The 27,844-nt window shown below is 36.2% G+C and overlaps 3 protein-coding genes across 6 annotated transcripts; 1 reads left to right on the top strand and 2 right to left on the bottom strand.

Moving 5' to 3' along the window:
- Positions 1-663: 663 nt before the first annotated feature.
- On the top strand, positions 664-4,848 carry LOC133295225 (ethylene-overproduction protein 1-like). 3 transcript variants are annotated; one of them, XM_061494028.1, is made up of 5 exons: positions 664-762; positions 823-2,621; positions 2,877-3,168; positions 3,254-3,563; positions 4,267-4,848. In XM_061494028.1, exons 1-5 carry the CDS (start codon positions 664-666, stop codon positions 4,485-4,487), a joined length of 2,721 nt encoding a protein of 906 aa, XP_061350012.1. In that variant the 3' UTR covers positions 4,488-4,848. The 3 variants fall into 3 exon arrangements, with proteins under 3 accessions (XP_061350012.1, XP_061350011.1, XP_061350010.1); XM_061494027.1 differs by having other exon boundaries at positions 664-804; positions 865-2,621; XM_061494026.1 differs by having other exon boundaries at positions 664-2,621.
- Positions 4,849-5,599: 751 nt separating this feature from the next.
- Positions 5,600-10,589, bottom strand: LOC133295222 (inactive receptor-like serine/threonine-protein kinase At2g40270). Its single transcript, XM_061494023.1, has 9 exons — positions 10,466-10,589; positions 10,195-10,333; positions 8,981-9,052; positions 8,736-8,882; positions 8,529-8,652; positions 7,824-8,439; positions 7,438-7,628; positions 6,655-6,787; positions 5,600-6,223 (listed from the first exon to the last, which is right to left on the bottom strand). The coding sequence occupies exons 1-9, from the start codon at positions 10,587-10,589 to the stop codon at positions 5,613-5,615; spliced, it is 2,157 nt and encodes a 718-aa protein (XP_061350007.1). The 3' UTR covers positions 5,600-5,612.
- A 4,818-nt stretch (positions 10,590-15,407) lies between these two features.
- On the bottom strand, positions 15,408-26,130 carry LOC133295220 (amino acid transporter AVT1I-like). 2 transcript variants are annotated; one of them, XM_061494020.1, is made up of 4 exons: positions 25,858-26,130; positions 16,744-17,351; positions 15,936-16,050; positions 15,408-15,575 (listed from the first exon to the last, which is right to left on the bottom strand). In XM_061494020.1, exons 1-4 carry the CDS (start codon positions 26,042-26,044, stop codon positions 15,535-15,537), a joined length of 951 nt encoding a protein of 316 aa, XP_061350004.1. In that variant the 5' UTR covers positions 26,045-26,130; the 3' UTR covers positions 15,408-15,534. The 2 variants fall into 2 exon arrangements, with proteins under 2 accessions (XP_061350004.1, XP_061350003.1); XM_061494019.1 differs by having other exon boundaries at positions 15,408-16,050; positions 25,858-26,126.
- Positions 26,131-27,844: the final 1,714 nt, after the last annotated feature.

Genomic DNA, 27,844 nt, shown 5'->3' with positions numbered 1-27,844 from the left:
TTACTTTGGTGGTGGAATAATTAATCTGTCACTCTGTGTCCTACTTTTTTAAGTACAAGTTACAACATAAAACATAAAAATAAAAATAAAAAAGAAAAGAAAGAAAATGATTGTGGAACCAGTTGACCAAACTAGCATGCTGGTGTCCCAAATTGGAGTGGTTCTTTTGAAGTCTCTCTCTCTCTCTCTCTCTTTCTCTCTGGGGAAGTCACAAATGGAGTTGTTAGTGGCACAGGCTGAGCATAGCAACCAAGAAAACTAATAGCTGCTACTTGGTTAAATTTACCCCCATAGAAACACCAACCTTCCATTCTTTGTGTGTTGAGTCCCATTCTTCAATTCTAAATACACATATTATCTAAAACCTAAACTTTCCACTCCTTTTTAGCAAAATGGAAGATGCCAAGTTCAGTTTAGGCCATTGGTCTGCATCATCACCCATCCATCATTTTTCTCTTCCCTTCAAACCACACTGTAAAAACAGTAGCACCTAAAAAAAAAAACCATTCCTTTTCTGCTATAACCTGCATACTCACCTCTCTCTTCTTGGCAAAAAGTACAAAATTTCCTTTCCTCAAAGGTTCACACCCCAAGTTTATGATAATTCAAAGTTCAAAACTTTAGCAGAAAGGGTTGAAAGCAAAGTACATATATTCATCAGAAATGCGTGGTTTGAAGCTCAGTGAACGTTTCAAGAGCATCCAAGTTCATGCTCTCAGTTCTTCATCAGAAACCAATGATAGCAGTAGCAACAAAGCCTCAGTGGCTGCAAACAAAGCTCATGACCTTAACAGAAACCGAACCATATCATCTTGGTCAAAGCCCAAATCCAGCACCAAAAACTCAACCTTAACATTTGCAAACCTTTTCCCCATTCAGCTACCTTCCACTGACACCATTGAACCATCCATAGAAACTAATCTTAAGCCCATCAATCTCCAAGAGACCTTAGCAGAACTCTATCAACGCATAGAGTGCTGCTCACAGTCCAAGAAAGCATCACTGTATGTGGAACAGTACTCTCTCTTGCGCAGCCTCGGTGACCAGAAGCTACTTAGAAGATGTCTCAGGATAGCGCGCCAGAACGCTGAAGATGTGCTCTCTAAGGTTGTGCTCTCTGCATGGTTGCGGTTTGAGAGGAGGGATGATGAGCTTGTTGGTGTGTCTTCAATGGATTGTGGTGGTTACGTTCTTGAGTGTCCAAAGAAGAATTTGGAACATGGCTTCAGTCCCTGTTTGATTAATGATCGCTGCCAGTGTCAGCAAGAGCCAAATGAGGAAACTTGTACTGAGAATGTGTGTTTATCAGATGAGGAAAGTGATGTTTTGTTTTGTGTTGGGAATGAAGAAATTAGTTGTGTTAGGTGCAGGATTGCTGCACTTTCAGACCCATTTAATGTTATGCTCTTTGGTGGCTTTGCTGAGTCCAAAATGAGGAAGATTGATTTCTCAGGAAATGGGATATGCCCAAAGGGGATGAGGGCAGTGGAATTTTACAGCAGGACCAAAAGATTGGATCTTTTTAGTCCCGTGACTGTTTTGGAGCTTCTGTCCTTTGCCAACAGGTTTTGTTGTGAGGAGATGAAGTCTGCTTGTGATGCATATTTGTCTTCAATTGTTGTAAATGTTGAGGATGCATTGATACTTATTGAGTATGGATTGGAAGAGAGAGCCACCCTTCTTGTAGGGTCTTGCTTACAATTGTTGCTTAGGGAGCTTCCTAATTCTTTGTATAATTCAAAGGTGGCAAAAATCTTCTGTAGTTCTGAGGCAAAGGAAAGGTTGGCCATGGTGGGGTATTCTTCTTTCTTATTGTACTATTTCCTGACTCAGGTGGCTATGGAGGAAAGCATGTTATCTATAACGACAATGATGTTACTGGAGAGACTAGGGGAGTGTGCTGCAGAAAGATGGGAGAAAGCCCTTGCATTCCATCAATTGGGGTGTGTGCTGCTTGAAAGGAAAGAATATAAAGAAGCTCAGCACTGTTTTGAGGCAGCAGTTAAGGTAGGTCATGTGTATTCTATGGCTGGTGTGGCTAGAACCAAGTACAAGCAGGGTCAACCATATTCAGCCTATAAGTTAATTAGCTCTCTCATATTTGAGTATAAACCAGCTGGATGGATGTATCAGGAGCGTGCACTGTACAATATGGGAAGGGAGAAGTGTTTTGATTTAGATGTTGCAACTGAATTGGATCCCTCCCTTTCATTTCCATATAAATATAGAGCCCTGGCAAAGGTGGAGGACAAGCAGATAATGGAAGGAATTAAGGAGTTAGATAAGTTTATTGCATTTAAGCTTTCTCCTGATTGCCTAGAATTGCGGGCTTGGTTGCATATTGCACTTAAGGATTATGAGAGTGCCATTAGAGATATTCGGGCATTGTTAACCATAGAACCAAAATACATAACTTTACATGGTAAGATCAAAGGGGAACACTTGGTCCAACTTCTAAGCCATGGAGTTCAGCAGAAGAGTCAGGCTGAATGCTGGATGCAATTATACCAACAATGGTCTTCTGTAGATGATGTTGGTTCTTTGGCTATTTTACATCAGATGCTAGAGAATGAGCCTGGAAAGAGCCTGCTAGAGTTTCGTCAGTCTCTACTCCTCTTGAGGTAAGCATCTGTGGAAATTAACATACAAGTATCTCTTTTCTTTGACTTTCAATTCTTATTGTGTTTATTGCCCTATTGCCTTGGATCCTTAGGACTTGAGTTTGAATGTTTGATAATGACTAGCTTATTAGGTTGTGTAATGTCCATAATGGAATCTAGTGGTCTTTCTGCACAATGCAGCTATTTTCTGCATTCAAAGTAGTTAGTTACTATTTACAATGCCAAGAGAATTCCTGAAAACTACTTAATTCACAGGTTAAATTGTCAAAAGGCTGCAATGCATAGTTTGAGGATGGCCAGAAACCATTGTAGCACAATGCAAGAAAGGCTAATTTATGAAGGATGGATTCTATATGATACTGGCTATCATGAAGAAGCATTGGAAAGGGCTGACAGATCCATTACAATTCAGAGGTCATTTGAAGCCTTTTTTCTTAAAGCATATATGTTGGCAGATAAAAGTATGGATCCTGAATCTTCTTCTTACGTTATCCAACTTCTGAAAGAAGCACTTAAATGTCCTTCAGATGGTCTTCGCAAGGGACAAGTTAGTGATCTCTGATACTATCCGTATTGCTAATGAAGTCTGTGTTTTATGCAGTTATTTGATTGTCTTGTGCAATATTTTGCAGGCATTGAATAACTTGGGAAGTGTGTATGTGGATTGTGGTAAGCTAGAACTTGCAAAAGAATGCTACAAGAATGCCCTTGCAATTAAGCACACAAGAGCTCATCAAGGTCTGGCACGCGTTTATCATCAGAAAAATCAAAGAAAATCTGCATATGATGAGATGACCAAGCTAATTGAGAAGGCAGAGAGCAATGCTTCAGCATATGAGAAACGATCAGAATACTGTGACCGCGAGATGGCAAAGGTTGATCTTGATGTTGCAACACAACTTGATCCTTTGAGGACATACCCATATAGATATAGGGCTGCAGGTACTTCCCTTCTGGTCATTCTCCTGTCTTCCATTTTATTTTATTAATAGGGGACACAGATTTCAGATAATAATATGCCTGTCTTGATATATCAATTTACAGTCACTTTTTAGTTCTATTCTCATGGTAGGTGAAAACTTAACCCATTAAGTAGGATGAAGCTTTTTTATTTCAAGTTTATGTTCTGATTGTTATGTCTAGTCCTCATGCAATTGAGAAAGATGCACTTCTGGCATATTCAATTTGGAGAGATCATCAAGCCCAGAAATGTAACCAAATACCATGTCTAGTTTGACTACTACTTTAAAAACAAATTTAGGTATCTTCAAGGAAATCAATCAAAAAGTTGATAGGATGTGAATTCCTAAAGAAAAGTTATTTAATCTGTTGCCCTTGCTTTGATGGCCTAAAATCTGTTATGAAGTTTCAGTTTGTAACTTTTTAGGGGACTTTGGATCTGTGGAGTAGGTAGTAAATACAATAGGGAGAAATTTGAGTCACTTCTAACATTTTCCAACTTCACATATTTTGCCACCAAAGATAAAATGGAAATAGAAGAGGATGATTGATTCAAGGCTAGTTATCACATTTAACCTTCACTTCAAAAGTTACTGTTATGATTATTACACAAGACTCCAGAAACACACACATCAGCAGTGAAATCAATGATTTTACTCACATAAAGTGTCACATATATGATCAGTGCTGATGGATGAACAAAAAGAAACTGAAGCTGTAGAAGAACTCACCAAGGCCCTAATATTCAAGCCAGACCTGCAAATGCTTCATCTGCGAGCAGCATTTTATGAGTCAATGGGAGACCTATCATCTGCTCTTCAAGATTGCCAGGCAGCTCTTTGTTTAGATCCAAACCATGCAGGCACACTTGATATGTATCAAAGGATACAAAAACTGAAGTTTTAATCTTAAACTATATGTGCATCAGAAAGATAAAACTGTGGAGATATTGGTTAGAGAATTGCTGGGACATTTCCAAATGACTCAATTTTCCCCTCTGAAATCTCACAACAACCATCTAAGAAGGAAGATAGAGTGGGAATGGAGAACATGGATTGTGGAAGCAAAGCCCAAGAAGCAATACTTTGGATGAATCAAGAAAAAGATGGATAAAAGAGATTGAGTTATGTTTTTACATTATCAAATAGGGTGGATGATTCAGGTGTAAATCCGAAGAGTTTTAGAGTAGTAACTCCAATGATATGATATGGATTCTTGACTCTTGTGAGCCATATTTACATAATTTGTCTCACACTATTTGCACATCCTCTTGTACAGTTAGAGAAGTTATAAAGAGATTCATACCTCTTGTTTCCTACAATGTATAATTTATTTTTCCTGCCTTTTTTTTAATTTGTTCCTAGATTTCCTTCTGAGAAAGTAGGCCTTACAACTATAAGTTCACATATCAGTTTTAAAAAGAACATCAAAACCGAGGTGGGTGTACAGTGAAGATTCCATTCAATGACCATCTTCTCGGTTGGTTGTTGTTCTTGGTCCACTGTACTTGTACATCAGGTACAACCAAAAATGTCCTGTGAAAATGATGAGATTGCATTATTATTATTTTCTGCCTCCATCTCCAATCTCTAACCTATCTTGTCGTAGTGATCTCAAACCTCTATCAAAAGGATCCATGGCCAGTAGTATAGAAAAAAAACAACAATTCATTGATATCATAAATGCTCTTCATATGACAAAAAGGTAGAACTTGTTTCCTTATCATTGCAGACAAACATATTAACCATTTCCCTTGTCCCTAGCGTTTTCCAAACTAAAGAAAAACAAATTCATTTAGAAAAGCATAAAACCAGAAGGATATAGAGAGAGTACTCTCCATTCCTCAAATATTTACAAAAATCAACTGCCAAAGAAGCTGTCTCTTCTATACATCCTACTTCTGTTAGCTTCAAAAGAAGAATCTAATACAGACATTAAAAAAAGAAAAAAAAAAGAAAGAATTTAAAAATGGAATCAAACTCCAAATAGTGATTGCTCATATTATTATCCCTTTATATATGTTGTTTGGGGTTATGGATTCATGTCTGAACTTAAATCAGTTGACATAATTTCTAACTCAGCCCACCAAAGAGGGGATGATTTTGGAGCTGCTCCATCAGGCTCCATAGCAGTGATTTCCTTCAACTTAGCAGTGACCTCTCTCATAGTTGGCCTTTTTTCTGGATCTGGATGTACACAGTTGTTAATCACTTCAGACCATTTGTCAATTTCATGTGCTTGCAAAGAGTTCAGACTTGTATCCACCAAGTCCCTCAAGGGTTGCCCCCTTATGTATTCTGCTGCCCAATCAAAAAGAAAGCCATTGTCCACTGCATAGGGGATTCTCCCTGTTATCAATTCAAACAATATTACTCCAAAACTATAAACATTTCCCTCTATATATGCTGAAGTTGTTTCCAAGAGCTGTGTGGCTTCAGAACCCTTCTTTGCAGCAACTATGTCATCCCAGAAACTAAGGTCCGATAATTTAGCAGCATAATCTTCAGTCAGGTATATAGAGGAAGATAGCAGGTTTCTGTGGGCAATGGGTGGTGTCAGCTGATGCAAGTGCTCCAGACAGTAGGCTATTCCCATAGCTATCCTCATTCTCATTACCCAGTCTAGTTGTTCTGCTTCTCTAACTGCATGACATACATGAATGGTGTCAATACAAAACTTTAATTGCCAGTACACAATGCAAACAACTTTCAACATGTCAAAGAACTAATCATTCTAGAAAGTTTTGTTGTAAAATCCCAAGAATGATTTTCAGTTATATCTCCACAATACACTTGAAAAAGCCCTCCTCACTGCTTGGTCGAGCAATCTTTGATATCATATTATGAAACTAATAAACGTATATGTAAAGTGAAGGCCTAAGAATAGTTTTTCATTTATATTTCTAACACAAGAAGTTACAGATCAAAGCAATGTTAATAATTTCTTGTTAATAAGTATCAAGTAATATGAGAAGGATGCACCATAATAGCTGCATGTTAGGTTGCATTGATTGTTAAAGCACATGCTCGTCAATGTAATCATGTGATTAAATTTTGAACAAAACGACACTCACTGTGTAGATGCTCAAATAGCGTTCCATTTGGAGCATACTCAAAAACCATCATCCTTGTGAATGGCTTTTTCTCTTCACAATACCCAATAAGATTCACAAAATTCTTGTGGTTCACCCTTGATAATACCTCTATCTGGAATCATGAAAAGGAAAAAGTTCAGAACTAAAACCAGATTGAAAAGTGTGATGCATTTGTTGTAGGGGTGTTCATTAACCGATCCAAACCGATTCAAGATAACCGAATAAACCGAAAACCGAAAAAAAACCACAAATTTTAATTGGATTGGATCGGTTTTTGGATGGGTTGATGAAAACCGATCCAATCCAAACCGATCCAATATATTAATTTCCCTCTACCTACTTGGGTCTTTTCCTAATCATAGCCTAAAAATTTCTAAACGCAAGACCCATTAACCCATCAACTAAACCCAAGAAAAAATCTAGTCACCTCTCATCAACAAAATTTTATCGAGCTTCATATCTCATTACCCAAAAAAAAAATTATATGATCATTTACAGATGCTTTTGTATTTCAAAAAAAAAATTTATAAAGCCAATATATACAAATGTTATTTGCACAATAATCATAAAACAAATTTTAAGATTTTCAAAAAACCGAAAATCAGTTTGGATTGGATCGGATCGAATTTGAAAAAAAATCCAAATCGAATGGATAATTATATGATCAAACCGAAGGGATTGGATCAGATGATTTTTGCTTCTAAAATCGATCCAATCCAGACCGCGAACACCCCTAATTTGCTGCATTTGTTGCCTCCATACCTTCTTTCGGAATTGAGCTTCCATATCTTTTGACCAGTTTTGAGATGAAGTCACTGCAGAGGATGCTACAGCTATCTCAACTCCACTGGAGAGAGTCCCCTTATAAACAGTCCCCTCTGGCTGAGAACCAATTATGTTGCTGAAATCTTCACAAGCTGCTTCTAGTTCTGCTCGTTTCAGACTTGGAACACCTAAATGACACTGGCTCAATGAGTTTGCAAGTTTCAAATAAAGAAATATTTGTAAAGTTGGTAAGGACTAGAACATAAACTTTATTCTTGGTAGTTACTATGCATTTTGAAGTTTGAAATCTATAGCTGAGTTTGATTATGATGTAAATAAAGTGAATATGACAAAGGAAGACCTTGTCAGAGAGCACAAATCACCTGTTACAAATGCTCTCTGCAACTGGCCACTCAACCCTGTGGCCCAAGGTTTCACAGTTACAACTTTATTATTTCTGAAGCAAAGGAAAATGGCAGACACCAAAATCAAGAAGGAGAAGCTCCCAACTGTGGACCAAATAATCACAGAATGATGCTTTGGGTTTGAACTGTTTGAATTCCCTTGGTTTGATGATGAAGCAGGGGAATGTGATGGTGTTGATGCAATAGTAGGTGGATTTGCTGGAGATGTTATGTCTGGAGTTGGTGCTACCACAGGTGAAGGTGAGGGTGGAAAAGTGAAAAAGATACTGGAGGGAGAGGGTGATGGTGAAGGGGAAACTATAGGAGATCTTAGTGGTGAGGGAAAAAATGATGTTGTTGGTGAATTTGAAGGACTTTCTGATGGTGAAACTATTGATGGTGATGGTGAGAAAGGCTCAGAAACTGGTGATAATGAAGTGGGAAAAGATGATGGTGATGGTGAAATAGTCTCTTTATTATCATCCTTCTTAGTTTTGGGTGAGTTAGCAGCATTTTCAACTTGGAGAAGTTGCCGCATGTGTGCTACTATATCTCCATGCTGGCCAATGTGCCTGTCACAAGCAGAAAGCAAAATCTCATTCAGTCATTGAGAAAGGACATCTCTTATATATCTCCATGCTAGCTACATAAATCACTTGCTTACCAGAAACTAGATATGCTAACACATGCTTCTCTAGTGGGTGCAACACCAGTTAGTTGTTCTTCATGTACATGCAATTCAGAAATCATCTTAAGATTATACACTTCTGGAGTTAAGTTGACAAGATAGTCATTGTTGTCCAATAAACTGCAATACAAATTTGATTATTTCAGAACAAAAGCCTCAGAATATAACAAAAACATTTGACATGAAAGTATCAACTTAATTACAGGGTGGTCAGGGATAGATTGTTGCCAAGGTCATCAGAAGGAAATGATCCACTAAAGTTGTTATATCCCAAATCAAGAACTTCCAGTTCCTCTAATTGTAGTATCTCCTTAGGGATATCTCCGAAGAAAGAATTGTTTCGCAAAATGCTGCATAACATAAAATGATTACCAGGGTTGTTGAAGAACTCCTTTTTTTTTTTTGTTTATTTAAATCATAATCAATAATGAAATGTCCATGTTCTTACATTGATTTTATGTGAACCAGCTTCCCAATTTCAGGTGCTAGTGTTCCGTGAAGACATAGATCTTTCAAATCCCTGCAAGTTGAATAATCCTCAATTTCAATTACATGTTCTTACGTTGAATAACCAATGCTGTTGAATAACCAATGCTCGTTGAACATTTTATGCAATTAATTAGCGAAAAAGTATCCGTTTACAATTTTTTTTTATAAATTACATTAAGTATGACCGGTCATACACTCTTGATTAAAGTATGACCGGTCACACTTAGTGTAGTTTGTAAGAATTGTAAACAAAAAGTTTGTAAATATAATCTTCTCCTTAATTAGCAATGATAAACATCGACACGAGAAGACTCCACTGGCGTATAGCAGACATAATCAGAAGCAAAACAAGTACAATTTTGAAATATATAAGAAATTATTACTCGCAAAATATTGATAAATTGAAATATATATAATCCTTTAGAGTTTAGAGGATCGTTAATTATTTTATGAATGCAATAGCATAGGGTAGATCTCAATTGTGAATGATATTACTTACATTACATGGCCATATTCCACCATGCAACATGCTATATGCTGTACTTAGGAGGCGCCACGAGTTTAATTAATAAAAAAATTTCGTACAATTAATCCGAGCCCAATTGGACCGGTCAGCCAGCTAATCTTTGAACAATTCTATCGTTTAATTTTGTATCCTTTTTATTCAATTTCATTTGTTTCATGTTTTATTAGATTATTATATTTTGTATCTCGCATTTCTTCCCTTATTTTTCTACCCAAAAAAAAAAAAATGCAACAGATATGGCTTTGTCATTAATCTGTACCCTATGTCCCAAAATATGAAACAATTCAAATATTTCCGATTCTTGATTTATTTAATTTTTTTATATTATCTATCACAATTCGAGCTGAGTATAATCACACGGACGACAAATTTTTCCCTCTCAAATTTTATTACAACTATATTTTCAGGATTTCGAACTCGAGACAAACACAATTTATATGCTTCCCAAGAATTAGGAATAGGTAGTGCCAACAAACACAATTATACCAAATATACATATACACAATTTATGTCAGACATACTCTTAGCATTAAAAACAAAACAGTGTAGGTTGATGTGATTACCTAAAAGAGTTTGCATTATGAGAAAAGCAAAATCATGTAGAAGCTAGCATGAAGAGGAAGAAAGAAGAAGAAGAGGTTGCTTACAAGGTGACAACATTGCCATTGAAGCACTCCACTCCAAACCACAAGCATGGATCAATGACTCCTTCTTCGCCATTCCAACTCGATAAAGCCCCTGATGGGTCTCTCACCACCCTCTCCTTCATCCTTTGCAACGCCAACCCTGCACATCCCATACCATAAACCAGTTAACCACACACCTTTTGTTTTCGTTAATTTCATCAAAAACCCATCTCAAAAATCTATGAAACAACCTCAAAAAAACACACACACACATACACACACAAAGCCTTACCTTCGCTGTTCAGAGTCGAACACTGAGCGTGTTTCATGCTCAACGGGAATAAAGACACCACCACCACAAACATCACCATGCGACAGAGCTTTAACCAAGTCATGAATCTCCACGCTTCTTTCATTGTCATATGAAACAACTTCTGATGACACAATTAATGATCTTTAATTCACTTTGTTCTTCTGGTCTTAAAAAAGAACTAATAATTAGAGAAAATGAAACTCACCGATACAAAGTGTTAAAAGAAAGAAAAATGGAAATGGTATGATGAAGAAGTGGGAAGTGAGACAGAGTCCGATAAAACGGCTTCGTTTGGATTTTTTGCTTTTGCAACGATCAATGGGTTGCTTTAATTCACCATTTCAGAGGATTGAAATTGTTGGATCGTGTCATGGAGTTGGAGAAGTCAGCAACTCCTCTATCTATTTATATATGTCTTATATGTAGCACTTCTGTCCTCACCTCATCAACGCACGTGCTAATCATATATTTGTCACTGTTTAATTACTATTTATAAATAAGTTTTTAAAAAATAATGTAAAGATTCACTAACATTAGTAACAATTTGCTATGGGTATAAGTGGTAATATGAGTTTCAATGATAAATTATCAAATTACCAATTGTCACGATTGCCCACCAAATACATAAGGGTGAAAAGTTCTAACTACGATGAAATCCCGACTCGAGATTAATTATATAAGTAGTTCAAAGAGTTAAAATTTGTAAAAATACTTAAAATGACATACTCGTCTCAAGGGTATTTATAGTTAAAAAAAATAAGAATTCGAATTCTGACATTTAGGGTCAGAGCTGAATAATTGATTTAATTTCATATGTTAATGCTATAGAATAAAAAAAGAGAAATATGTCTATCATGTTATATGAGATAATTTTATTTCATACATACAAAAAGTAAGTCACATTCACTTTTTCTTTCTCTCTCTTCTTCCTAATAGATGGGACCGATTTTTTGTGTGTTGCATGAGACAAAATTGTCTCATGCAACATGGGAAACATAGGCACCTTTTAGGGTTTAATGTTTCTCATGTTGTAGAAAATAAATTTATCTCCTACATACACACAAAAATGTGCGGGGCCCATGTAAGCCAATGCGAGAAGAAGAGAGAGAATGAGAAAATGAGTCTACACACTTTTAGGTGTGTATAGAAAATAAAATTTATCTCCTATAATACGAAAAACATTGAACCCATTTTAGGTGTGTATAGAAAATAACATTGGGCCACATGGGCTCCACACATTTTTGTGTGTATGTAAGAGATAAATTTATCTCCTACAACATGAGAAACATTAAACCCTAAAAAGAATGAGAAAAACTTTTATCCTTTTAAAGGATATAACTTTGTCCACTTTCTCTCTCTTCCTAATTTTATGGAAGAGAGAGAATGTAAAAAACTACCAATTATACAACAAAACGACGTTATTTCATCTAAGATGACACAAAATTATTTATTTAAAACAACAAACTTTTTTTCAAAAAAAATATATATATAACAATTTGCAAGCTAGGTCGAACATGGTCCTATAATATGATTTCTTTTTTTTTTTTTGTAATTTGCAAGCTAGGTCGAACATGGTCCTATAATATGATTTCTTTTTAGTAGATTGATTTGGTTGCCCACTTACATTAGTAAATTATAAGATCCTTATCTTTCCGGAATAATATTATCCCATTCTTTTCCTGTTATGAGTGTGCCAGGCTTTGATATCTTCGCTACTCCTTTTATTAATATTCTTTGATTATGATACTTTAAATGCTTTGACTCATGGGAACTTATTTGAGTTGGTAAAAGATATTCCTCACAAAAAATTAGAACCTTAGTGATAAATATGCGTCATATCTATTATGTCTTTAAATAACTGCACAATATTTTTGGCAGGAAATAGCGACTATATATAACTCGTAGCATTGCTATGACTTTTCAAAAGGATAAATAGTGAAGGGTAATATAGATTAACGGATTCAGACCAATTAAAACACTCAATGTTTGAATTGGTTATTTGAAGTTTTAAAAGTAGTCAAATATCAATATTAAGAAACTAAACATATACAAAATTCATAGTATTTGACATTGTTTACTCAATTCCTCACTTGGCGTCTTTTGATTGTCTTTGCCCAGTTCTTGCACCAAGGCTTACTTTTCTTATTATCACCACCGTATATAATCATAGGTAAGGATATTATATTATTCAACAAGCGATATACATACATACGAAAATTCTACGTGCTTTTTGGCTTACTAATATTGACTGCTTATACATCACTCATACGTGGGCCAATTCATGATCTGAAAAAAAAAAAAAAAAAAAAAATTTAACAAACATACAAAGCCTAACTTTCAACGACAACATTCTAACTTGATATATAATTTTTCAACTGGGTGGCAAGATATTTGAAGAGGTCCACAACCCCACATATGTATAAATTGATTGGAGTATCTAGGAGCCTTCTTATGTATGTTTCTTCACCTAACTAAGCCCTGCTAGGACATTAACCCTTCAACAGTTCAAAGTATTACTCTATTGCCTGAATTCACATAATTGGGTGCTGCTGGCCCTCATTAACCAACATTGTTTATACCATAAAGATTATTTAACTCGGATTCGTATGAATCAAACTTCTGTGGATGAAGCTTGAGGATGAATCGAATAAAAGGAAAACTAGCTAGCTAGTTAATTTTATGTTGAAAGGATATGTTCTCTCTATTACCCAATGACACAACAAAGAGAATACAAGAGAAAAGAAAAGTCATGGCGTAAAAGACAAGTACATAAAAGGATGTTAGTTGGGTGTCTGAGTGTAACATTCCATTTAGCAATAAGAAAAAGATAAGGGATAACGAGATCCAATCTTCTCTGAATGTGACGCGAGAAAATGGGGACGTACGTATAATCATTCGTTACCCCTCCTTTAACATTTTGCAATATTTGTTTCTAAAGCTTTTTCAGATGACTATGTAAAAATTATTTTTATCTAATTTTGAAAATAAAATTAATCACCAAAAATACAAGAACTGAATAAGTATTAACTATCCCTCATTCTTTGAGGTTTTTGAAGATTTTAAATTGAATAAGAATAGTGGAATATGATCATTTTATATTAGTACAAGTTATACTTTCAATTTTGATCATTGATCTCTAATAATTATAATTTATTAGTACATGAGTCATTGTATAAAAGTAAATCAATCGCCAAGATCATTAGACAATAATTTGGACGGCATGTAATATTTTTTAATATTAACAACAACAAAGATTCAGGTTCGTAATAAACTCTATGAATGAAAAATTATGCGTTATTAAATTTCATAATATACGCATATTCATAATTTTAAATTATGTTTTGAACGATGAATGTGACGCTACATACATATAGTTCTACTGAACTTTATTTAATGTGGGAGAAGCAGAGCCATTTAAAGCCAACACTAAAATGACATCACAATCACCAAGAAATTGATGCTCCACCGTATATATTAATTTTGAGTTGGAGTCTGTGAGGTTGATGATGTCAAATTTTCAAAGCCATAAAGTCTTGTTTGTTAATTGAACATGCCGTGACTAGGAAAATTTTTAGATACAGAACTCATGTAAAAATTTATGTATATTGAAACTAGAATAGTTAAACACTTTACAATGTCTCCTAGTGAGGGCTACAAAATACGATAACTTGTTCCTGAATCTATGTAGGTGTAGTGTTGTTTGTTTAATAGGAGTCATGCCCATGACCTAAAAAGTGGGCCTTGGTTCATCTCCTTGAACATCAAATTGACAAAACAACCTCCTTGTTTTAGGAGAAAAGGGTGTGCAACCTGTTCCGAGTGCGACACTGAATCTTCCCCATACCATACCCAACTTCACATGCTTCTAAAACTTTTTTCAGTGAACTTTGGGAGAGCCATGCTCTTTGTTACATGACATGATTAACAATTGTGTATATATCCCGTGGTTGGGAAAACTAGGTTCGTTGTATGCTTACACATCACATGATCAAGGCTTTCCATTAAAAAATTTAATATCAAATTTTATAAAATTTGAAGTCACCTATGCCCTCCATTAAAACTTAAAAGTATATGAAACTTTAGACAGTTTTTTTTTTTTTTTTGGATAAAAAGTTAGGATTTTTATTAAAAAAAAATTGATAATGTAATACAGTAATAGTATATGATTGAGTGATTAAACAAATACTTTTAAAGTGTTAAATCATAATCAATAAATCAAATATATGTTGGGCTTATAAGCTTGAATTGGGGAAAGAGCCCAAGCCTGACTTAATTTTGGAGCAGATGGAAGCCCAACCCGTGAAGGGCAATGGATAGCAAAATTATAAATTTGAAAGCTTTTTAGTCATGTTTAAATTAAGGGATTAATGTTTTTCATGTTGTCGAAGATAATTTTATTTTCTACACACACATAAAATAGTGTGAAACTCATATTTTATTTTTCTCTCTTTTCTCTTCATATGGCCACACACTAGCCCCGTACACTTTTATGTGTGTATAAGAAATAAAATTATCTCCTTCAACATGAGAAACATTAATCCCTTAAACTAATATCTAAAAGTTAATTTGTGATATTTTTTTTAGAGAAATGCATTTATCATGTTATATGACAAATGATAGTTGTTATGTTAGGAAAAAAACAAATTATATAATATTAAAAAAAATGAGATGACACATTATTCAATAAATTAGCCTTGTCTTTTTCTTAACATAATAACTCTTTATTTGCCATGTAACAGGACAAATGGATTTCCCTTTTTTCTAATAACAATGTCATGTGAACAAGTAACTTAATTTAGTCTTCTCCTATGTGTATAACTAGCTTACCACTGCACACAACTTTAATGGTTTTGAACATTTAGCACTTAAAATCATGTAACTATAGACACAGAAGAGAGTTCTCAAGAAACAAAAGCGTTATTTTTACTTTTGATCCCAGAGTCTATATAATAAACAAAGGTATATAAAGAAATATTGTAGTTTATTGCAGGCAAAAAGGTTCCAATTGTAGCAGCCTACAGATGGAAATTAAAGCTTTCAACTGAAACTTATAAATTCTGAACTATATCCATAAGAGATGCGTAAGTACCTACAACAGCAATAGTAACCCCCATTAATATTATTGAATAATTGATGATCATTTCAGACCCAAATCTCTTGTAAGCTCCTGAAATTTTCAAGTAGCACACTGATGGCAATAAAATTGAAGCCGAGACGCTTAGTAATGCTCCAACAAGTGACATGAGGTATCCAAATAAGGGAATGGCCACGGCTACAATAAGAGTACTAATGAGCAATGAAGTACTAACAAGCATATGAGTGAGCCTTTTGCTGTAATGACATGAAACTTTATTTTTTATAGCATTCATGACAGGAGTAATCATCAATGCATATTTGGCTATGGGATTGACCAAGGTAGTGTATATTGCAACTTGTGAACTGAACTTGCCTGTTGGTAGGTTCAAAGTCACCTGTGATTCAACCTCCTCTCCAAACATTAAGTACCCCAAAATAGCTGCTGCTGCATAACCAAGAGTACATAGTAAAAAGCATACAAATAGGACCTGCCAAAACAGAGAAATTCAAACCATTATTAACTATACATAAGTTGTTGGGTGAAAGTAAACGAATGATTTATATATTATATCTCTTAACACACACACAAAAAGGGACGAACCGGAGCAGTGGTAAAGCTGTTCCTTCATGACTGAAAGGTCATGGATTCGAATCCAGAAAATAGCCTCTTTGTAATTATGTAAGGATAAGGCTGCGTATAAGGATTTCCTCCACCCGCACTTGCTAGTTAGGTTTATCATTTCAAGAGCCTTATAGGAATTGAAGCATTGGTTTAAACTTTTTATTAGAAATGGAGAAATGACAATGATTGAATTATAAACCACTTGTCATGAAGGATCCCATACCATATCAGGGGAAATATTTAATATGGTCCAGGACTACTGAATCTTTTGGTGCTCCCTCTCACATCATTACTTTTTTCTTTCTCTTTTTACCCTTGTTATTTTCCCTCTTTTCCAATTTTACCCTCCTATTTACACTAAGGAACCATCTAAAAAATGGTAGTCCTAATTCACTATAAATAATCTCCATATCAGGGACTAACTCTCCCAAAAAGCTTAAGATGTTAAATAAAGGTAAATAAATGAATTTTATATTACATCTCTTAATAATTTACAAATCAAATCATGAAGAAGAAGCACTTAGATTTTAATCCATGTTTCACTAAACCATGTACTTACATTGGAGAACTGACTTTTGTTTCTCATGCCATTGTAGAGGGTGGGAAGGATTGGATGAGCACTATAACAGAAGGCATATAAACTGACAGCAGAAGGTATTCCACTCCATCTAAAAAGTGTTCCCTTTCCACGAAATCCAGTTCCATCAATGGTGCCATTCCAAAATAGAGAGAGGATGAAGATGGAAGAAGCTAAAGCCCCAGTAGCAGATACAAAAGATAGCAGGCTCAGGTCCTCTAACAAAACAGTAGGCAAAATAACAAGGGCAGCAATTATGGTAAAAATTGTTGTACCACTAAGTGTTAACCCTGCAAGGTCTAGTTGCATGTTTGGTACTAGTTTGTTTAGATTGTCACCCTCTAAAATCAGAAAACCTGTTACAACTAGGTAGAGCTCAGAATTCATGGCAATTGATACTATTAGCCTACCCTTGTCTCCAAATGCATGTTGACCTATGTCAGGAAAGGTCCTGATATCAGGATCCATATCCATGCATCTTTTGACCAATATGCCAGTGTAACAGCAAGCAATGGCAATCACAAATAGCAGTGATATGCTTAACCATCCCCCAGATGCCAATGCATAAGGTATCGATAAAATACCAACTCCTGAAACCAAAGCAGCATAATATTTAGGTAATGTTAGTTTTAATAACTCAAGAATAACATAGACTTTTCTTATTTTTCAATTCAATATACAGGAAAACAAAATAAACATGAAAGCCTCTTCTTGTCTTCCATTATCCTCTAATAATTAATTAAACATGAAAGCTAATATGTTGCCGCGAAAAAAAATTAACTAAATTTTATGTAAATAAAAATTAATTAGATTTTACATATTTGACATGATGATTTTGTTGGGCTTCCTCCTTCAATGCTAAGTCCAAGCCCATTGAGGGGTTTTCTAAAAACCCAAACCCTAGATCTCACCTCCTCTATATATTCATTAGCTGTGGGTGGAGGCTAGGTTAATAGAATGAGAGAGAAAATTTGAGAGATAATTATTTGATTGTTTGAGCAAAGCTTTATGCTTTGCATTTTAGAGATCTCTAGAGAGAGTTTGAGTGAAACATCTCTAGGGTAGTTTGATCCATTGTTGGAGAGGTTGAGTTAACCACCACATTGGTGTATTCTGATTATTTTGTAACCATTATTTTCATAGTGGATTTTTGATCTGGACTAGGTCCCGTGAGTTTTTACTTCTTTATTGGAGAAAGTTTTCCCACGTTAAAAATTGCTTGTGTTCTCTCTCTCTTATTCTCCTCTCTCTCCTGTTTTTCGTTTTGATTTTTCCGCTGCGCTGCCCGACCTGGTGAAGTTCAGGCCGAGGTATTGCCGAGATCCAAGATCGAGGATCTCATTGACTGACTTCCGCAAAAGCCCCTGAGCCGAGCTTGAGGGAACTGATATTTCCCAACAGTGGTATCAGAGCCAGGTTCGACGGGTTCTGAGGGAGACGAGATGGAGACCAATGGCATAACCAATGATGGAGACATGTTCAAGTTGACTACAGATAATTTCACCTATTGGAGACCGATGATGGAAGATCATCTCTACTGCAATGATTTACATGAGCCCATTATCCTTGATGAGAGACCGGCAGGCAAAACTGATAAGGAGCGGAAGATCCTAAGTCGGAAGGCGGTAGCCACGATCAGGAAATATATTGATAAAAGCCTCTTTGAGCACGTGTCCGAGTTCACGAACGCGTATGAGTTGTGGACGAAGCTGGAGTCCATGATTCAGAAGAAGACTCCCAGGAATAAAGCATACCTGGTTCGCCGACTTGTGAAGCTTGAATACAAGGACGGCATGTGCATGATTGAACACCTCAACACCTATAAAGGTATTGTGAATCAGCTGTCAAAAGCTGAGATGAAAATTGATGATGAGATGCAGGCTTTGCTGCAGTTGAGCTCGCTGCCTGAAAGCTGGGATACCTGAAAGCTGGGATACTGTGGTGGTGACTTTGAGTAATTCAGCTCCAGAAGGAAAGTTGAAGATGGATGTCGTGACAGACAGCCTCCTGAGCGAAGAAGTCAGGAGAAGAGAACGAGGTGTTTCAAGCACGTCTGAGGCCAACATTGCTGAGAACAAAGGGAAATCCGACTCCCGGGGTAGAAGCAAAAGCAGGGGTCGAGATCGTGACAGAAGAGGAAAGTCCAGAGATCGGTCAAAGCCGAAATATGAGTTGAAGTGCTTTTACTGTGGAAAGACAGGCCATAAGAAGCCAGACTGCTGGACCCTGCAGAATGATGAGAAGAATGGCTCTGTGAAGCCGGATCAGATTATTCCCAAGAAGAGGGAAGACAAGAGCACCACTGCGGTGGCTGCCAACTCGAATGCCGAGATATTCCTCCTTGGTGAGGATAATTATTTGAATGTTGCATATGATGACTGCACCTGGATTGTTGACTCTGGTGCCTCCTTCCACGTTAATCCACATAAAGGTTTTTTCTCCTCTTACCGAGGTGGCGATTTTGGAGTCGTGAAGATGGGAAATCAAGTGACCAGCAAGATTGTTGGTGTCGGTGATGTAACTCTGACCACGGATGTCGGATGCCGACTAGTGTTGAAAGATGTAAGGCATGTTCCTGACATGCGTTTGAACCTAATCTCGGTAGGCAAACTTGATGATGCCGGGTTAGTGAACTACTTCGGTAGTGTTAGATGGAGGCTGGCCAAGGAAAACTTGGTCGTGGCCCGAGGTAAGAAGGAAGGCTCCTTGTACGTGATGCAAGGAAAGATCAATGGCGGAGAAGCCAATTCTGTCTGAGATGAACCTAGCTTGGAGCTATGGCACAAGCGCCTCGGCCACATGAGCGAGAAAGTGCTCCAGATCCTGAACAAGAAAGGATTATTGACCGGGTTAAAAGGCCAAGCGTTGGAGGGTTGCACGCATTGCCTAGCTGGAAAGCAGCATCGGGTTTCTTTTGTGATACCGGATCAACCTAGACGACGCAAGTATATTCATGACCTCATCCATACTGATGTTTGATCCATGTCGGAAAGATCCCTTGAAGGAGCTCAGTACTTTGTTTCATTTATTGATGACCATTTCCGCAAAGTGTGGGTATATTTGTTGAAGTCTAAAGACCAGGTACTCCAATCCTTTAAAAAATTCCATGCTATAGTTGAAAGGGAGACTGGCAAGAAATTGAAGGTGGTCCGATCTGATAATGGTGGTGAGTATTGCGGCCCATTTGATGCATACTGCAGAGCGGCCGGGATTCGACTTGAGAAGACGCCCCCCAAGACACCCCAGCTGAATGGACTAGCTGAGCGGATGAACAGAACTATTGAAGAGAAGGTCTGAAGCATGTTATCCAATGCCGGATTGTCGAAATCATTCTGGGGAGAAGCCGTCAAAACTGTTGTTGACTTGATCAACCTCTCACCATCACGGCCACTTGAAGGAGAAATTTCAGAAGTAGTTTGGACAGGTCGGAAAGCGGCCTATAATCAATTGAAAGTGTTTGGATGCCGAGCCTTCGTGCATATCCCTAAAGATGAAAGGGAAAAACTCGATGCAAAGACAAAAGAATGCATTTATCTTGGTTCGCCGAAATGTGAGTTCGGGTTCCGACTTTGGGATCCAATCAATAAAAAGATCGTGAGAAGCCGAGATGTGATATTTCATGAAGATGAGAACATTCATGACATCTCGAAGCCCAAAGTTCGAGTTACTGTCAAACGCGAAGAACCCAATCCTCCTGTCCGAGCTGAAGCAGGAGGAGAAAATCAAGAGAATGAAGTAATTGATGACCAGCAACAAGCTGAAGATGACCAAGACATTGAGGTCCGAGTTGATGATGAGATCTGGGATGAGAATGATGAATCGGGTTCTCAAGCTGAAGAACAGCCGAGATATCCAACTCGAGAAAGAAGACCCTCTACGAGATACCCATCTGATGAATACATCGTTGTTGCTGAAGAGGGTGAGCCTCAGAGTTATGATGAGGTTGTAACGAGCTCAAAGAAAGAAGAATGGAAAAAGGCAATGCAAGACGAGATGAAGTCTCTGCACGAGAATCAGACTTATGAGCTGACCGAGTTGCCTAAAGGAATACGAGCTCAGAAAAATAAATGGGTTTACAAGATTAAGAACGAAGTGAACGAGCAGAAGCCGAGATACAAAGCCCGAATTGTGGTGAAAGGATGCAATTAGAAGAAAGGAGTAGACTTTGAGGAGATTTTTTCTCCTGTGGTGAAAATGACCTCAGTCCGAACTGTATTAGCCACGGCGGCTTCAATGGACCTCGAGGTAGAACAAATGGACGTGAAGACGGCATTTCTTCACGGTGATTTAGAAGAAAAAATATATATAGAGCAACCTGAAGGATTCTAAGCTCTAGACCAAGAAGACTTGGTATGTCAGTTGAAGAAGAGTCTCTATGGCTTGAAGCAAGCACCTCGGCAGTGGTACAAGAAGTTTGAATCATTCATGACTGATCATAAGTTTGAAAAGACAGAAGCTGACCACTGCGTATTTGTGAAGAGGTATGAGGCCGGAGATTTTTTGATTTTGTTGTTATATGTTGACGACATGCTTATTGTAGGGAAAGACAAATCGATGATAGCCGCCCTGAAAAAGGCGTTGAGCTCGTCCTTCGCAATGAAGGACCTCGGCCCTGCAAAGCAAATTCTCGGAATCAAGATCATCCGAGATAGACAAAAGAAGTTATTGTGGCTAAGTCAAGAGAAGTATATTGAGAAGATTTTGAAGAGATTTAGCATGGACAAAGCCAAAACAGTGAGCACCCCCCTAGCCGGACACATAAAGTTGAACCAGAAGCAATGACCAAGATCTGATGAAGACAAAGATGAGATGATGAAGGTCCCGTACCAATCCGTCGTCGGAAGCTTGATGTATGCAATGGTTTGCACTAGACCCGACTTTGCGTATGCTGTTGGAATGGTAAGCCAGTATTTGTCAAACCCCGGCAAAGAGCATTGGGAAGCAGTGAAGTGGATCTTCAAGTACCTCCGAGGTACGACCGACTTATGTGTCCGATTTGGAGAAGGCAAAGTCGAGTTGCAAGGCTACTCGGATTCTGATTTAGGGGGAGACGCCGACTCGAGGAAGTCGACTACAGGATATTTGATGAGATTTTCCGGAGGAGCTGTCTCTTGGCAATCAAGACTTCAGAAAAGTGTTGCACTATCGACAATTGAGGCTGAGTACATTGCCGCTACTGAGGCAAGCAAAGAGATGTTGTGGATGAAGAAGTTCCTCGTGGAACTCGGCCATGATCAAGACAAGTACGAGCTGGGCTGTGACAATCAAAGCGCAATCCATCTTGCAAAGAATTTGACCTATCACTCCCGCACTAATCATATTGATGTGAGGTATCACTGGATCCGGGATGTGGTGGAAGGTGGAGAGCTCGAACTCGTCAAAGTGCACACTGACCAAAATTGGTCTGACATGTTGACGAAGCCGGTTCCAGCAAGAAAATTTGAAGACTACTGTGAAGGAGACGGGTTGATGCTGAAGCCGACGCATTGAAGTCGGAGGGGGAGATTTGTTGGGCTTCCTCCTTCAATGCTAAGCCCAAGCCTATTGAAGGGTTTTCTAAAAACCCTAACCCTAGATCTCACCTCCTCTATATATTCATTAGCTGTGGGTGGAGGCTAGGTTAAGAGAATGAGAAAGAAAATTTGAGAGATAATTATTTGATTGTTTGAGCAAAGCTTTATGCTTTGCATTTGAGAGATCTCTAGAGAGAGTTTGAGTTAAACATCTCTAGGGTAGTTTGATTATCACCATTGTTGGAGAGGTTGAGTTAACCACCACATTGGTGTATTCTGATTATTTTGTAACCATTATTTTCATAGTGGATTTTTGATCTGGACTAGGTCCCGTAGGTTTTTACTTCTTTATTGGAGAAAGTGTTCCCACGTTAAAAATTGCTTGTGTTCTCTCTCTCTTCTTCTCCTCTCTCTCATGTTTTTCGTTTTGATTTTTCCGCTGCGCTGCCCGACCTGGTGAAGTTCAGGCCGAGGTATTGCCGAGATCCGAGATCGAGGATCTCATTGACTGACTTTCGCAAAGGCCCCTGAGCCGAGCTTGAGGGAACCGAGTTCCCAATAGATTTTTCTATTTGATTTTTTCATCTTTGACGTGTTAGTTTTTTTTTATTGAGAAGTGTTATGTTTTATTGCATGATAAATTAATTATCAAAATTTAATGCTTAGCACAAATAACAAATTTGGATATCACAACTTGTTATACAATCAGTCGATCACCAACACATTTCTGGTCAAGAGAGGACAAGATATGATAGGTTATGGTATCATGCTCTTATTGATCGGTGAGCCAATTAAAATCACATTATGTAAAAAAGGTCTCTCGTTAAGAATGGATAGGATAGCATAGCAAATATCACATTGCTTTCATTCTAAAAATAATTATAGTATGGTATCAGTATTTGCCATCGGTCAGCCATCTCAGTTGGCCACCTCTACCACCGACTATTGCCACCACTAGCAATTATTATTGTCATCAATCAACTCCCACAATTGCCACTAGTCACTGTTAGCATTACCATCACCACCACCATTTTCACAAGCCACCCCTACTTGTCACCACCACACCTAACCAACCACCACTATCGCTGCCTTTGGCCACCGCCACCACCACCAACTAGTCACCACCTCAGACCACTACCATAACCAACCACTAGGCACCATACACCAACCATAGTTGTCATTATCAATCAACTAACACAATTGTCATCGGTCATTGTTTGTGCTATCACCACCACCTTTCACTATCGGCCCCCTATTATCACCATCACTTCAACCGACCAGTTTTACTTGCTAGTTGCCACCATCGCACTGGGAGCCACCGCCCACCGATTACTAATATTGACATTTAATTTAAAATTATTTAAAAATTTATTTGGTGGAAATATATTTTTTATTTTGAAAATTTTTGTAAGTTATTTATGTTGTTGATATATATAGTCCCACATTGGTTGTATGAGCAACTAATGTGGAGTTTATATGGCCTTGGGCACTCCCACCCTTTGAGCTAGCTTTTGGGAAGGTGTATCCCAAGGTTCTTATCAAGATATGTATTTTAATATATTTTATTTAAAATTGTGACTTTTAAATTTTTTACTAATTTATTTTTTATAAACAATTTTTTACTAATTTAAAATAAGAACAAATACACAAATAAGTAAAAAAGATAATTTGAAAATTAATTTTAATTATATTAAAGGGGTACTTTGTGTATTTATATCATATTATGTCTCCATATATTATAATTCACCTCAAATACCAAATAAAATAACATTATCCTATCAGATTATTTATACAGTACACATCAAACAGTATAAGATATGAGCTTATCAAGTCTTATCATTTTCTAATTTTATTTTACCTTATATTCTGTCCATTTTTATCTTATCTTATACCAAACTTTTCATACCAAATGATATAACCAATAAACTTTATGTTGGAGAAGGGAACATCACAATATATTAAATTGTTGACATGAATATATTAAATTGTTTATGTAGTTTTTTGTTCTTTTGAATATGAAGGATTTTGTACTACTTTAGTTTATTGGTTAAACAGATTTTTTGAATGATTTTATTCTATATTATGTTGTTTGGATATGCATTGAATTTTTGAATCTTTGTGGAACAATTAATGTTGTTGATTGTATATTTTGTTTGGATAAATTTGTGTTGTATTAATTTTATTTTTAAGAGGCTAAGCCAGGTTTTTATTTTTTTGTAAATAAGTCAGACCACGTGCCGATAATTATATTCATAACAGGTTATAAGCTATGTCAGTATGACATATTTAAACACAAATTTAGTCTTTTAAGACCAAAGCTCAGCCCAGTCCGGCCCATTAACACCCTAATCATAACTACACATAATTAGATAAGTAATATAAAAAAAGTTTAATGTTTATGTTTTTACTACATAATAAAATTCTCTGGCACACTTACATAAAAGTTAATGGGTCTTACTAATTTTTTTTTCTCTATTTTCTTTATAATAGAATCTACACACTTTTATATAAGTGTAGCAAAGGAATTTTTTCGACAGCAAAAACAGAAATGTTTTTCCCTATAAAAATTAGAATATTATGCCTATTTTTTGTTCATGCATACTTTACCAATATCTCAACTGACATTCGCCCTATTCTCTCTCCTCCCATTATTAGTTTAGATCGTGATCTAAGGAAAGTAGACATGAAAATAAGGTAAACATATTATCTTGTCTCGTACAAAAATCAATAACTGAAAAAAATTAAATTCATCATTGGACCATTAATTTATAGCAACTAGGATGGAGAAACACGATGTTATTTTCTATATATGATTCAAAGATCTTTATATCTAAAGTCATGTAAACATTTTACAGCAATATATCGGCCATCATTTGAATATATAATGGAATATTATATACAAGTAATTACAAAAGAGTAAGACAAAGTCGAAAGACTCAAAACCGCAGAGCAGGAATATAATATACAAAGCAAAATTCCCAGACAAACTTATGATGAAGATAAACTAAATTTTTTTTTTTCCGACATAAAAATCCCAAAAAGCTAAGCTCTCACGCCTCCTTCTTCCGGTAGTACCATTTTAAAAACGTGAAACGCTTTGGGTAGCAAGAAGATCTGATATATATATATATATATATATATATATATATATATATATATATATATATATATATATACCCTTCGATAACTGTGTCACCTTTTTCTTTTTTTTTTCTTTTTATTTTTCAGGTGGTGGAGCCCACAAATTTATCTCTATGACATGAGATAACTTATCTCCTTTAACATGAGATTAGTAAAACCCTATATATATATATATATTCTAAATCCGTGTTCGGACTAGTCCAAGATTAAAATTTTAAATTTCTCACAAAAATAATACTAAAGATATCAAATACATGCTCTTACCCTACTTAATGCCCAACATTAAAGTTGAACGAGAACAAAATACAAGGCTAAAACAAATACACTCAAAAAGGACACAAACACGGGAAATTATGAAAAAAAAAAACAAAATAAGGGCAGAACATAATCATATGGTACAACAGTGATTGATGGGAAAGACAAGAAGAATGAGAAAAGGAACCTGAGATGGCATTAATAAGATGGAAGCAGGTCTTGAAAAAGGACGTGTTACCCACATGAAGTGTGCAGTGTAGATCACCAGTTTTGGCCACATCGTCAATATTTGAGTCATTCAGTTGATGCACTTTTTCATCACCCAGAAGGGGTACGCAGATGGAGGAGCATCCATCACCCTGCTCCGCAGCCATAGACACAAGAAGAAGAAGAAGATTGTGTTTGTGACTCTGCTTGTGACTACAACAATATTGCACCGTGCGATACCTTTATAAAAGATTACTTTGGATCAATCCAGGACTCTTTTCGTGTCTGGTCATGGTTTGGAGATAGGACTTGAGTTACGCATAATGCCAATACACGTGGATTAGAATGAAATTGAGTAAGATGTGATAAAATAAATTTAAATTATTCAATATTTTATGATAAATTAAAAAAATTATTTTTTATTTAAGACGTAGATAATATGGTAAAAAAATTAGAGATAAGATATTCTACTTATCTTTTTACTTGTCTACTTTCCCTACTCATTTTTAATATTGTTGGATCAAAATCTCATTCTTTCTCTCTTCTTTTGAGATTTTGATTCAATAATATTAAAAAGATAAATAGATAAATTAGGTAACCAAAAAAAAAAAGGTGAGCTAGAATAATTTATTCCAAAAAAATTAATAAATACTAAATTAGTTTAATCCTACATCTCTTAATAAATTAAAGAAAAAATATTAAATAGAATGAAATAAAATAATTTTTGTCATGTTATATTTTCTTTTACTATGTTTACCTAGACAAGTTATGAGCTTTTGATTGAGGTACGGGTAGAACATGTTTTCTTCATGTGCTCCATTGGATAGAAAGGGATGTTACGTTGCATATGCGTTTACTCCTTCACTCAAGTAAAAAGTGTAAGCAATGGAGTGTAAATGATAAGAGATTATATAATTCATAATTATTTCCTTATCCTAAATGTTTAGTTATAAACTTATTTTATTTTTATTTTAATTGTTTAGAATTAGCTATATCATCTCATCAATGGATTCTAATTCAAATTAGGATTTCGATTGTGATTTGCTGTATGTTACTAAATAACTGTGGAACAATGGCACAATTAAAAAAGAAAAAAAAATATTAAAGTCTCTCTCCTAATCTCTCGTTATGTTTCTTAATTGTCTAGCATAACTAGCTAACATATTTTGCTCCAAATACCATTAAAGACTCTATGGCAAATCCATGTCTAGCATAACCAGCTAACATATTTTGCTCCAAGAGACCCTGTGTTTCTCCTCTATTCCTTCAAATACATCATTAGCTTTCTGCCACACTTAAAATACATTACAAGAAGTGCATTACCCACGGAATACTCAGTCTCATATCTCGTCTTCACCACCTACCCATGGACTTGTTTACCTAACTCCAAAGCACTAATATTAGCACTTGTGTTGTGCTCAAAGCAACACTACATGCGTCCCTATTTAAACTTTCTCCATCTCATTTCATTACCACACAAACATGTACAAAGCATCTTCATAGTGACCGGTACGTACGAGCATACCAAGTAAACATCGAAATGTGAAAAATCCCATCCTTTTCAGGCATTTCATTAAAAAGAATTCTTGCCTCATCCAACATTCCATTATGAAAATATCCAGACACCATTGATGTCCACATGATCACTTTAGTTATTGTAGATTTCTAAACAGTCTTCTAGCTTATGATATATTTTCATTCCAAGCATAACATATTGGATATGACTCATACTTCGCATTCAGACAATAACTCTGGTGAATGCAATGAAAGCCAAGGGGATCGTGCTCCCAGGGGTCGGGGTCGGGGTCGAGGTCGGGGCCGCGGAACCTTAATGCTATTGTGGGTCTCAAGTTTTTTTTTTCTTTCTCTTTTTTAATAATTTGGGCTTGAGACCAAAAATAACTATTGTTACTTAAAATTTTTAAACCTATTTATATTTTTTTTTGTAAATAAAGTGCTTTATAACG

The sequence above is a fragment of the Gastrolobium bilobum genome, unplaced genomic scaffold (assembly GCF_033153095.1).
Source record: "Gastrolobium bilobum isolate Gb01-03AN ecotype WA unplaced genomic scaffold, APGP_CSIRO_Gbil_v1 utg3732, whole genome shotgun sequence".
Taxonomy (NCBI): domain Eukaryota; kingdom Viridiplantae; phylum Streptophyta; class Magnoliopsida; order Fabales; family Fabaceae; genus Gastrolobium; species Gastrolobium bilobum.
The sequence above is the reverse complement of the archived record's forward strand: the minus strand, read 5'-3'. Positions and strand labels throughout refer to the sequence as shown.

Coding starts and splice junctions, on each gene's coding strand:
- LOC133295225 (XM_061494026.1), top strand. CDS start 664: ATGCGTGGTTTGAAGCTCAGTGAACGTTTCAAGAGCATCCAAGTTCAT. Junction 3,169..3,253: donor ATGGTCTTCGCAAGGGACAA/GTTAGTGATCTC, acceptor AATATTTTGCAG/GCATTGAATAACTTGGGAAG. Junction 3,564..4,266: donor ATATAGATATAGGGCTGCAG/GTACTTCCCTTC, acceptor ATATATGATCAG/TGCTGATGGATGAACAAAAA.
- LOC133295222 (XM_061494023.1), bottom strand. CDS start 10,589: ATGAAAGAAGCGTGGAGATTCATGACTTGGTTAAAGCTCTGTCGCATG. Junction 9,053..10,194: donor AATGGCAATGTTGTCACCTT/GTAAGCAACCTC, acceptor TTCAACTTGCAG/GGATTTGAAAGATCTATGTC. Junction 6,788..7,437: donor AAGCTCAATTCCGAAAGAAG/GTATGGAGGCAA, acceptor TCATGATTCCAG/ATAGAGGTATTATCAAGGGT.
- LOC133295220 (XM_061494019.1), bottom strand. CDS start 26,044: ATGGCTGCGGAGCAGGGTGATGGATGCTCCTCCATCTGCGTACCCCTT. Junction 17,352..25,857: donor TCTTATTAATGCCATCTCAG/GTTCCTTTTCTC, acceptor CTTTGGTTTCAG/GAGTTGGTATTTTATCGATA. Junction 16,051..16,743: donor ACAAAAGTCAGTTCTCCAAT/GTAAGTACATGG, acceptor CTGTTTTGGCAG/GTCCTATTTGTATGCTTTTT.